At 45.0% G+C, this 12,480-nt stretch overlaps 1 protein-coding gene across 14 annotated transcripts in view; it reads left to right on the top strand.

Moving 5' to 3' along the window:
* LOC100114161 (methylmalonate-semialdehyde dehydrogenase [acylating], mitochondrial) overlaps positions 1 to 12,480 on the top strand; it is a 242,410-nt gene that overhangs the window by 214,338 nt on the left and 15,592 nt on the right. For all 14 annotated transcript variants that reach the window (XR_004345295.1, XR_004345294.1, XR_004345293.1 and 11 more), the window contains 1 exon segment: positions 10,032 to 10,310. Coding sequence is in view for 7 of the 14 variants with exons in the window: in XM_032602011.1 (XP_032457902.1) it covers positions 10,032 to 10,310 (279 nt within the window). In the remaining 7 variants the exon portion in view is untranslated.

Genomic DNA, 12,480 nt, shown 5'->3' with positions numbered 1-12,480 from the left:
CTTATCCTCTCGCTCCCCATGTCTGGTTTCCAGACCTCCAGGACTATGAAGAAAACAGCGGCAGTGTATAGCGAGTCTAGTTCAGCGACTTCTTCAGCGGCTGCATTCGAGATTACAGAGATTGCGCGGGCTACGAACGCCCTGGGTAAGAGAGATCTGCGTGCGAATAAAGGTACCTCGCGTCTTTGCGTGCTTCTCTTTAGTTTATTTTCTTCTCTTGTAGAGTCACTTTCTGTTAATTTCCTTTCCTTTATTTTAATTAAAGGTTACACTTGCTGCGACTGCCCTCTAATCCGTAAGGGTTTTCACGTCATAGCAAGTGCATTTTTATTGTAGCGCGAAATCGTGTGAGTGCCAGCTCTCTCTCTCTCTCTCTCTCTCTCTCTCTCTCTCTCTCTCTCTCTCTCTCACGCTACACTCGCCAGGGCTCTCCTTATCCTCCCTCGTACCTGCGACCTCGCTTGCTCGCATGCAAGCCCTGTATATAGTTTGTCAATAAACGCTGTGACAGTTCCTCAACAATCTCGACAGTCGTTATTTTGCATGTTCCTACGCGTATACTTGTACCTCGCTCCATCACCGACCCAGCCGCCTCCGCGGGCTTGCGTCTCGCATATGTACGAGATCGCAGCATAACTGGCCTGGCCGGAACCTATTCAGCACTAGGTGCTATCCCGACGACTCTCTTTCTCGAGAGTAACGAGGTCTACGGACCTTGATTATAGCGGAGCTGGAAACTGAGCAACTGCATCCAGTACACCGTTATATTGGCGCCCAACGTCTCGGATTAAACAATATTTGTTTAGAAGATTTCAAATTTCGGCATCGCAAGAAAAATAATAGTCGCACCGAAATAAAATCTATACAGCGAACAAAAGCTTATATTAGAGCGAGAACGCAAGTTACACGCTAAGCATAGCGACGCGCGACTTTGTTGACATCGCGGTCGAGCGAGCTCGCCGCACGAGATAAACAACACCGGTCTCCGGCGTTGTAGACGTTCGACGAAGTCGACGCGGCCGAAATATTATATTACGACTTATTACATTTAGTGTATAAGTTTCGGAAAGAGTTTTTGCGATTCGCAACAGTTGTTGTGGGCGGTTCGTATCTCTGTGTACGTGAATTCGTATTGAGTTTTTTTTGTCACCCTAAAAATTTTTTTTTTCTTCTCTCTTTACCCTTTCGTTATAGCAAACCAAAAAGAATTTTTCAGAGGATGGCGCTTTTTCAAGAAGAACTAGATTTACAAATAGAAAACTGGGCGCTTTCCCTGTCGCCATTGGAATTACAAAATAGATTAATCGAACTAGATCTTATTCGGAGTAATTCAAGGCTAGAAAATGTAAGTAGGTTAGCTAGACGACTTCGCGGAGACTACACTGCAGAAGATTTTCAAGAATCAAGTGATCCAATATTTATAGTTAGTTCAAGAAGAGACACAGATCTCCACAGATTAATACAGACAGATAAAACGTTACCTACGTCGCTGAAGAATAGCATAATAGCACGGCGCAGAGGAAGCAGAGTAAACGTGTTCGACACAAATTCGACATTCATAGATGAGTTCGAACCTCTGATTAATAATCCACAACTGTCAAGCATAACGCGAACGGGTACAAGTGTGTTGCCGACTAGCAACAGCACAGCGGCAACGACAAGTACCAGCACAATAACAACGCAAGCACAAGGAACAAGGCAAGCGAATACGCAAGTAACGTACTCAAACAATGCTCAGAGAAACGAAGAGTACCTCAGGCAACAAAACGAACAACTGATTAGAATGCGCATCGCAGACGTCAAAGAGAAGGAAGCTTTACGACAACAACTAGAACAGCTGGAACAAGTTATTTTAGACATGGCTGAATCCAGTAATTCGTACACCCCGACGACGCCAGCTGATAGTAGGAAAGTTCGATTTCAAGAGACGCTGGATATTCCACACCCTGAACCTGACGCGCATAGTACGCGATACGCAAGCGAAAACCCGTGGATAATTAATTTAGACGGTACACAGAACTATCAGACTAGGCAAAATCCATTCAGAAGGCAGAGTAACACGCCAGACTATCAAGAGTCTAAGGGGAGGGGCGGATCACCGATTGGTAATAACAATCCATTCCTCAAGCCTGGGGAAACACCATACGCTAATAGCACGAATCCTTTTTGGCCATTTGACGCCACGCAAACGAATCCGTTCAACTGCACACCCACTCCTACGTGGACATCACAATCACGTAAAGACATTGGAAAAATCGCCCGAGAATGGAAAATAAAGTTTGATGGCAGCCAAGACACTTGCATCGAAGAGTTCCTACAGAGAGTCAACGAATGCAGAATGTCATCTCATCTAGACGACACCGATTCGCTGAATGCTATGTTGCACGTATTAACGGGGCCAGCACTAATCTGGTGTAGACAACTGCGACACACTTGGTGTACATGGACAGATTTCTGCAAAGCTGCAAGGCGAAGTTACGGAGTCGATCAGGACATCCAAATGCAGCTGTTAGCCGAAGCCCAAGCGCGTACCCAAGGGAAAAAGGAGTCAGTGAGGGAACACATCTTCGCAGTACTGACGATCCTCAGCAGGTTAGATGAACCTCCACCGGTAGACGCACAATTGAAGATGATTTATGACAATATGTTGCCAGAAATCAAGATGATTGTACCACGTAAAGACGTCACAGACTTAGACGCCCTAGTTACGTTAGCGAGGGACGCCGAGAAGTTGGTTCACGATCGAGACAACTACAAGCCGCCACCTCCACCGGAACGTAGCCTGCTACCGCATGTCGCCTATAAGGAAAAGCCGGCTACACCAACAGCCACCACTGCGAAAACTCCTAGCGTGAACGCTGTAACAGAACCCGTCGAACCAGCGAGCCCGCTCCAGAGCACGCTAGTCGCGACGGCAGTAAAGGAGGCCCTAGCCCAATTAGGCCTTGCGGGCATTGCTGCCTTCCAGCAGCAACCATCGCAACTACAGCCGAAAGCCATCACAGCGGGTGGAAATAACCCGAAGAACGGCAAGAAGTCGAAGCCGAAAAGTGTCTCTACCGTGACAATTGAAGAGGTAGTAGAGGAGAAAACGAAACGAACGGTACGCAAACCGGATAGTGACCACAATAAAGACCAGAAGGCTCGTGGGCCATATAAGCCCCACGTTAAATGCTATGGTTGCAGTTGGCCACAACACGTAAAAAGTTCGTGCCCAGAATGCTCCCAGAAGTCGGGAAAAGACCAAGGGAAGAAGTGAGTCAGGCCAACACTTCTCCCGAGGCAACAACGGCCTCTAGCGAATCGCTCGATTTAAAGAGCGAGGACGCACTCATGCCGTTGAAGGCCGAAGATCCAAGTCCGGAGGATCACCGTCGCTGGTAGGTGCAAGTTGGAATTGCAGGGTTCAGAGTCCGCTCTTTGTTCGACTATGGAGCTGCACGCACCGCCATTGGCCCGGTCGGCATTCAGATTGCCTCGGCCTGTGGACAAACTATTACGCCCTATAAAGGACCAGGAGCGAAGCTCGCTAACGGCCAGTTAGTGCCGATTTATGGTCACGTCGACCTACCCTTTGACGTACAGGGTCGTCGAAAAGTACTGAAAGTCATGATCATGAGCGAACTTGATTCCTCCTGCATTTTAGGGACGGATTTCATCCGTGCATTTGGCGCCACGCTTAGACTTCGTCAGAATGTCCTAGAGATTAAGGGCACGTCGGAGACTATCCCTCTGGAGTTATCTAGTCTCACTGACGGCGAGAGTAATGCCCTGGCGGCCATTGGCCTAGTTGATGTTACGCCGCGGCAGCGTAACCATTCAAACGAACTGCTGGATAGGTGGCTACCAGAGAACGAACAACCACTTGGCTGCACTTCATTGATCATGCACGCCATTGATGTGGGTTCCGCTCGACCTATCAAGCAGAGGTACTACCCCGTGTCGAAGAAGATTGAGGAGGAGATGCATAAGCAAGTGTTGGAAATGCTAGAAGCAGGAATAATTCGACGGTCGAACAGTGAATGGTCGAGCCCCGTAGTCATGGTGCGAAAAGCCAATCGATCCTACCGGTTTTGCATAGACTACCGTAAACTCAACGCCGTTTCCAAGGCCAGTGCATATCCGCTTCCATTCATGGACTCCATCCTTAGCAAATTGCAGAATGCTCGTTGCATCTCGACGATCGACTTGAGTAGTGCCTACCACCAGATCCCCATGAAGGAGGAAGACATGCACCTCACGGCATTTACGGTGCCCGGACTCGGACTTTTTGAGTTCACCCGGCTTCCTTATGGCGTGGTTGGTGGCCCTGCGACGTTCCAACAGCTTAGCGATAAGATTATCGGGCCTGAGTTGGAACCTCATGCTTTTTCGTACCTGGATGATATTATTATCACTACCGACACGTTCGAAGACCATTTACATTGGTTAGAAGTCGTACTCAACCGGATCAGCGATGCTGGACTCACGATTAATTGGGAGAAAAGCAAATTCTGTTGCAGCGAGGTTAAGTACCTTGGGGTGATGGTAAATCGAGATGGCTTCCGTCCCGATCCGGATAAGGTTGCTCCAATTTTAGACTACCCGGCCCCCAAGAATCTAAAACAACTCTGCAGGTTCCTAGGGATGGTCTCTTGGTATAGGAAATTCCTGGACAATTTTGCGACACTCGCCGATCCTCTCACTCAGTTAACCAGGAAAGACGTGAGATATAACTGGGGCGAATCGCAGCAAGAAGCGTTCCTACAAATTAAAACGCTGATAGCTTCGGCTCCAATCCTACATAGTCCATCATTCGACGAAACTTTCACGATTCAGACGGATGCTAGTGACACCGGCCTGGGTGCAGTGTTGACTCAAGTCCATGATAGCGAAGAACGCGTGTTAAGCTTTGCGAGCCGCACCCTGTCAAAAGCCGAGAGAAATTACTCTGTCACTGAACGCGAATGTTTGGCTGTATTGTGGGCGATACGCAAATTTAGAGCCTATGTTGAGGGTTATCACTTCCAAGTTATTACCGACCACAGTAGTCTGAAGTGGCTGCGTAATATGCGTAACCCCAACGGTCGCTTAGCTAGGTGGGCTCTCGAATTGCAAGCCTATGATTTCGAGATTATCCATCGAAAGGGCTCATTACATTGCGTACCAGACGCCTTATCCCGAATGTACGAGGATGAAGACCAGAATACGCCCTTAGCCACACTCGGTATAGGAGGAAAATTTACAGATGACCCATGGTATACTGACATGTGTGCCAAGGTAAGGGAAAACCCAACCGATCATCCAAACTGGAAGATTTCGGAGGGCAGACTGTATCATCTACGTCCTGATCCTCTCTTAGACGATATCCTAGACGAACAGGACGAATGGAAAATGGTTTTGCCACCAGAGAAGACCGTAGAAGCGATGCGGGAATCGCACTGCGAGCCCACAAATGGTCACTTGGGCCGCCGCAAGACTTACGAGCGAATCGCACGATACTTCTACTGGAAGGGAATGTATAGAGATGTAAGTAACTTTGTTCGTACTTGCACGGCCTGCCAGCAGTGCAAGGTAGAACAAGCGTTACCCGCTGGGTTAATGGGTCAGAGAAGAGTCCCTGGACCCTGGGAAATTGTCGCCGCTGACATTATGGGTCCGTTCCCCCGGTCGACTCAAGGTTACCAATACATCCTCATCTTCTTAGATGTTTTCACGAAGTGGATCGAAGTCATCCCAATTCGCAAGGCGGATGGAAAAACGATCCGGAAAAATCTAAATGAACGTGTTATTCTACGTTTCGGAGTGCCCGAGGCATTTTTATCTGACAACGGGACGGAATTTCGAAACAAGGTGCTAGCCCAATTTCTTAAAGAACTGAGGATACAACATCGAACTATCCCACCGTATCACGCTCAAGCCAACCCGGTAGAACGTGTCAATCGCACTTTCAAGACAATGATTACGACGTTTATCGAAGGTGAACACAGGTCCTGGGACAAACACATTCCCCAACTAATGTTGGGGAATGTGTTTATCCCAGGACGGCACATAGAGCCACCCCACAACAGCCGCCGAGCAGAAGAGATTCTCAAGAAAGAAGAGGCAGAAGAACAAGCCATCAAGGACTGGGAAGATAGAATGCAACGTTTGTTGGATCTGCAAGTCCGTACAGCGAGACACGCACAGAGAGCTTCTGAAAAACAAGCAACTTACTATAACGCAAGACGCAGACAATCCGAGTATCAGGTCGGTGACCTAGTCTGGAAGCGTAATCGCATTCTTTCGTCCGCTCTATTAGGCATAAATGCGAAACTCGCGCCGAAGTTTGCTGGCCCATTCAGAATTACGGCCAAAATTGGACAAGATGTGTACACCCTCGAGAACGACAAAGGTGACAAGTTCGAAAAGATACATGTAGTCGATTTGAAGAAATATGAGGACGACGGAGACCCATCGAGCGACGAAGAACCAACAGACACCGCAACGACGACTGCGAATCCACAAGATGCTGCCCCGGCTTCGACTAATACGTCTGTAAACGTGGAAGCGCCACGTAAGCGAGGTAGACCGCGGAAGACGCGCATCGTTGTTAACCGTGCGATAACTAGAGTCACGCGCGGAAAGAAAACTAGCGAACCACCTCCTAGTATCGAGAATGAGGAGGTAACCCCGTTAGTAGTACCCCTGAAAAAGCGAGGTCGCCCAAAAGGTTCCGTGAACAAGCGAGAGACTCCTCCTGTCCTGTCCCCTCGTCGTACTCGGTCCAAAAGACCCTCATAAACTTCCTAGAACTCCCTCTTATTGACCTTGCAGATGATGGCGTCAGACCCCAGCTGGATCAGAGTCGTGGAGGGGGGCCGAACCCGCTGGGTTCAGATAGAGGATCTGCCTCTACCACCGACTCCTGACAGCACCACGTCGGCGGGCGCTACGCCCTCCACTACGGCAAAGACCCCCTTGACAAACCACGGCTCCAACGCACCAGCGCCCACGAGAACACCCGAGGAGGCCTGGGAGGCCACCAAGAACCAGCTGGAGCAAGCCAGGGCGCTGAAGAGGGAAGCCCTCAAAGCCGAGGAGGAAGCCTTCTTTGCCCTCGACGACTTCCTGGAGAAGTTCGGGGAGGACGGCCGTGCGCTCGCGGGTAACTACCCGAAGTTAGTGGCGGACGAGCGCGACGTCAGACGCCGCCGCCAAGAATACGTCGAGGGGAGGAAAAAGCGCCGCGCAGCCGAGGAGGCCAAGGAAGCGCTTCAGCAGCGCATCGAGGAGGGGACCCGCTTGGTTGAGGAGCTCAACCAAGCCTACGAGGACCGGCGACATCTCGGTCACCCTCCCCCCAAGCTCCTGGAAGAACTGCGACTCGCTAGGCTCAACCTATTTTTGCAGGATTTAACCCAGGCTGGACGCCTTAATTGACACTCTATCCCTGTAATTGACACCCCACCTAAATAATTGTTTTCCTATACTTTTAAGTTTCAAGGAATTAATAGGGGTTTTTCTTTGTGTAGAAGGAGGTTAAAAAGGACAAGAATTCTCTCCGTGGCCTTACCGATCCTTAGTAAAGGTCACGTAGCTGCGCCCTATACGGCCATGATTCTCATGTTACGACCGTCAAACAATGCCTCGCGGAGATCAAAGGCTTTTCGCTCTCTTCTCATTGATGTGGTCGTCATTTCTTATGATACATCTGACACTTCGCCTGATTTTGCTATGTTTTTGAGATCTTCCTTCTTTTTTCTTTACCATGCCCAGGGCGCGCCTGAATGTAATGCAGCCGTCAGAGCCAGCTACATGTTTACAGCCTTCTTCCTTTTGTCCCTTTCCTTTGCAGAGAAAGCAGCTCAGTTCCATTTTGCATTCAGCCATGCAGTGATCGGCTCCTCTACGCTTATAGCATAGAGTCAACTCATCTGCTCCATTAAACTCATCCTTCCAGTGTCCAAAGCCTAAAGAAGTTATCTTAAGAAGCTCTTCGGTCTCTTACTAAGTATTACAATACTATTACAATCCTAAGGCTTTTTATGTCAGGCTTTAATAGGATCAACCTCCTACCATTGTCTGGCTTTTTAAGGGCTCCCTCTATTGCTGTTCTTACCTCTTTTTTGTAGCATGTCTCTTATTTCTCATGGCCTTCCGTTCTTCCTTTTTAACTTGTCCCGGACCACACTGTCTTATCCACTCCACCAGTAAACGCTGTCCTGTCAAACCCCCTTCCCAGTTTACAATTAATGAATGACCTAAGAGGCTGGAAAAAATCTCAATAATGCTTACACCAATTCTTTAACCTTCTTTGTTGTCAAAGTAGCTGCAATTTATCTTTTTTTTTATGTGCTGGCTATGCTCGAACGTCCCTTGAAACTCTCGAGGGAACTGCATCTTGACTCGCTGTGCGTGTTGTCACTTTCAGCGGATGCTCAAGTTTTAGATTTTTCCTTCGTATACTGCGTGTAACGATCTTCTATGCTGTGCTTGGTCTATTTCTTCTCCTCGTTGATGCTACCGAGTTACGCTAGCTTATCTGCGTGCATGAGTGTAGTTGTCTGGCTTCTTCTTTTCTTTGCTCCTCCTTCTGCTTCGTTGTACGTGAGTTTTAGCGATTCTTCTCTCTTATGCGTTTTTTAAACATATTCAATATCACGTCTATAATTATTTGTGATAGTAATATTTTATTCTGAATTATCATTATACGAGAGTTGCTTTTATCGTTTTATAATGCTGATAATTCTATTTATCGAATGTTTGAATTTCGTTAATGCACTTCGTTACGTTGTTGTTATTTGTCTTTTGTACTATTTAATCAATTGTTGAATATGCTCTAGGTGCATCGTAGATGTGACTGTTTGGAGCGCGGAGCATCTTTCATGCGGTCCCACTTCTTTCCTTGATAATGCCGCCTGCTTATTGGTGTGTGTACATTCTTGTCTTCTTTGTCTCTCACCCTGTATACCCTGTACAACAAAAAAACCATTACCAATTATTTGGCACGTAGCTTCTTTCAACATTATGTATTTCTCTAATATCACAATTGTTTTTACTTCATATATAATTCTATAAAGTTTTTGTACTTTTTCGTTTGATAGATAAAATTATTTCTAATCAATTACATTTACATTATCAAAAGATAGGTAATATTATTCTTAGCTTGAGCGTATCGAGGGTAATAAAACACCGTGCACTGATGGGCTGTTAGTTCACGAGTATCGTATACAATTTATAGCACAGCTGCTGAAATCCGCCAAGTCACGCCTATCCGTGATCTAAGCAGTCCATTATTGTACCGTGAGGTCAGCGCACGAGCGTAGCGATTGTTTTCCCACTATGTACTAATAAAAACAAAGAAAATGAGACTTGGTGGGTTAAAATTCACTGAGTAGAAGCTAAGATATAGGTGTATACGAACGAACGAAGACACACACACACACACATATACATCCGTACGGACATTTTCCAAAAACACTATTTTTCGACTCAAAATGCATCAAAACACACTTCCTAAATGTTTTTACACAAACTCAAGAAATTACTATTACAAGGCTTCCTATAAGAAGGAAGCAATTACTAGTTTTGTTAAACTTTATAACTCACTAACAAAAGTTCAAAATGTTTTGAGGAAGTTCATGATTTTATGAGGTTATGAGGATTCTATAGTATTTAAAATATTAAAGTTTGAATTTTTTATGGAGATTATATGATTTGATATTGTGACGGATGGTAGACGGAAACAGCGTCCGTCTAACAGCTAGTCAACGTGATTGCAGGGTTCCCCACCCCTATAAATGTGACCCTTCCTCTTGTTTAAAGATTTTGATCGGATCTTTCTAATTACCATAGTCTTTTGCTAAGAAAATTGCTCCTTCAGTGAAATAATTAAGATTAAAAATATTTTAAAAAAGCATTAATATACTGTATATTTGAATAATATTTTATCTATTGGAACTATAAATTTAGTTGAAGGAAGCTGCATGCCAAAGAATCAGCATCAGTTTTTTTTTTCGTAGAAGATTTAGAATAATTATTGTAACACAAATTAAATTTTATCGTTTTAGCCAAATATGAGATGTTACAAGGAAGAAATTTTCGGTCCAGTTTTGGTTTGTATGAATGCAGCATCACTAGACGAAGCAATTAAATTGATAAATGCCAACCCATACGGTAACGGAACTGCAATTTTCACAACAAACGGAGCGAGTGCAAGAACTTTTATTGATAGAATTGAAGCTGGACAAGTAGGAATTAACGTCCCGATTCCGGTCCCATTACCAATGTTTAGTTTCACTGGAAATAAAAAATCTTTCTTCGGTGACAGTCATTTTTACGGCAAACACGTAAGTAAACTTTATTTTTATATTGTCTTGTAATAATAAATTTGCACTTAATTGTATAATGTTTCATAACACGTGCATCGAAAACGCACTTTTCACCTACGAAAAAGTGAAGCAAAAGTAGAGTCTTTCAAGCCTAGGCAAAAGACACTTTTAATGTTTTCATGTATACATATAAACATAAACAGACCTACACATACATATATGAGTCATTCTACGAGAAGTCGGACATTTTGCGGTCGAAAAATCGAGCTCTTGCAATTTTTAGGACACACGCTGTAGAACAAGTTTTTTCATGCGTTTGGACATGCAGTATGAAAAAATGTGGGTGCCACCTCTAAACCATATGCTAGCAAAAAAGTCTACGGCCAATTACTAATTGGCAAAAAATAGCCTTTATCGCGCCTAGAGTGATGTATTACCTGGCCAAGCGAACATTATTTTTTCCGGCATTAATGGACAGCTGAGACCGAAATCTTGAATTTAAAAAAAAATTGTTATAAATAATTATCCCCATCAATAGTTGCGAGTAATTTAAAATAGGGTGAAAATCGTCGAAAATGGGAAAAAACTCCTGAAAAGCCAAAATTTTTACTGTTTTGTCAGATTTTCGCATTTTTGACGATTTTTGCATACCTGCATGTACATTTACATTTACAACTACAGTACGTTTCGAGTAAGTTCATCATACCAAATTCGTGTTATTTCTGTATGTGTGTGTGTGGGGGGGGGGGGGCTATAGGAAACTGTTGGGGAGCATTGACATTTTCAAAAATAACATTAAAATGAACGATTTTTGCGTTATTTTGTGGGGGGGCTGTGGGGGAGGTGTGGAACATGGTTGCGGGGGGGGGGAGTATAGCCAAAGAAACTATATATATATTGTTATGACCAGGTACGGGCGTAAATGAGAGAACACATATTTACGAAAAGGAACACAAATTCTTTATTCAGATCGCACGTCTCAACTCATCAGCTGTCACGATCAGACTCTAACTAAACAACAACATCCGCGACGTCGTTGATCTCGTTGCTAAGGGTAGCTATGCGCGATTCATGGTGTTCGAATCGCGCAACGTTCAGGCTCGGTCACAACATTGCCCTCTTCTTTTCAGATTGTCGTCCCGACAATCATAACCATCCATCCTTCAAGCGGGTTGATCCTCTTACAATCCAATGATGACTTACAGGAACTGACATCAACATCCTCTACCTTGACCCGTCCTAGGCATCAAGTTACCGAGCGGTGCTTACAGACGTCATTCCAATCATCACTTAACAGGACTAAGACGGACCCGTCTCTTGAAAACAATCCTCTTCTTATTCCAATGATGACTTACAGGATCCCATCAACGTCCTCTACCTTGACCCATACCAGGCGTCAAGTTACCTAGCGGCGTTACAGATGCGGACTCCAATCATCACTTACAGGAATAAAAGACTAATCTCTTTCATGAATCCAAGCTTTAAGCGGTTGAATTCAATCGAACACATTCAAATTCATCCTTCGGACATGAGTGGGGAGTTGGCATACCATGGAACCTCTCCTCAAGTCCCTACTCCGGTATTCACCTTCACTCTCACCGGAAAAACCATGGCTCAAAAGAACCGTGAGCAGAGTAGTCTTCATAAATCGGTTTGATTCGGTCATTCGGGTTGATGTGTCTCAATCGGGTGAAATGTCTTAATCAGGATCTTTCGTCGTTGTTGGTACGTGTCATTACAGGAACAGTCTCATTCTTATTCAGCCTCCTCCATCGAACGGCAAAGATGTGAGCGACGACATCAAAAAGCCAGACATCTCACTCAATAAACCTTTCGAACCGGATTTTGCTGGTCTGAAACGGAACGAAGCAAACATCTGCAGTATCGCATCTTTCTTTGTCAAACTCATAGAATTTTGGAAATAATCTAAATCTGTCTTGTTGATCTTTTTAAGTGTATCTCCACGTCTATGTAGTTTTAGAATAGTGTTATCAACAGCGGCATTCATCGATGAGATATTCTGGTGTTTAACTGTGTTGCTAGATGGTAATTCTAATTCGTTCTTGACGTGTATCAAATGTGTATCAACTAAATTCGATTCATCAAAAATTGACCCTTTAGTGATTATGTCTGTGTTTGTAATCTTTGTATTCAATTGACTTAGCTGTTTAAATTGTAGTTGAAGATC

The sequence above is a fragment of the Nasonia vitripennis genome (assembly GCF_009193385.2).
Source record: "Nasonia vitripennis strain AsymCx chromosome 4 unlocalized genomic scaffold, Nvit_psr_1.1 chr4_random0007, whole genome shotgun sequence".
Classification (NCBI taxonomy): Eukaryota; Metazoa; Arthropoda; class Insecta; order Hymenoptera; family Pteromalidae; genus Nasonia; species Nasonia vitripennis.
Note: the sequence above shows the minus strand (reverse complement) of the source record. Positions and strands in the feature narration are given on the sequence as shown.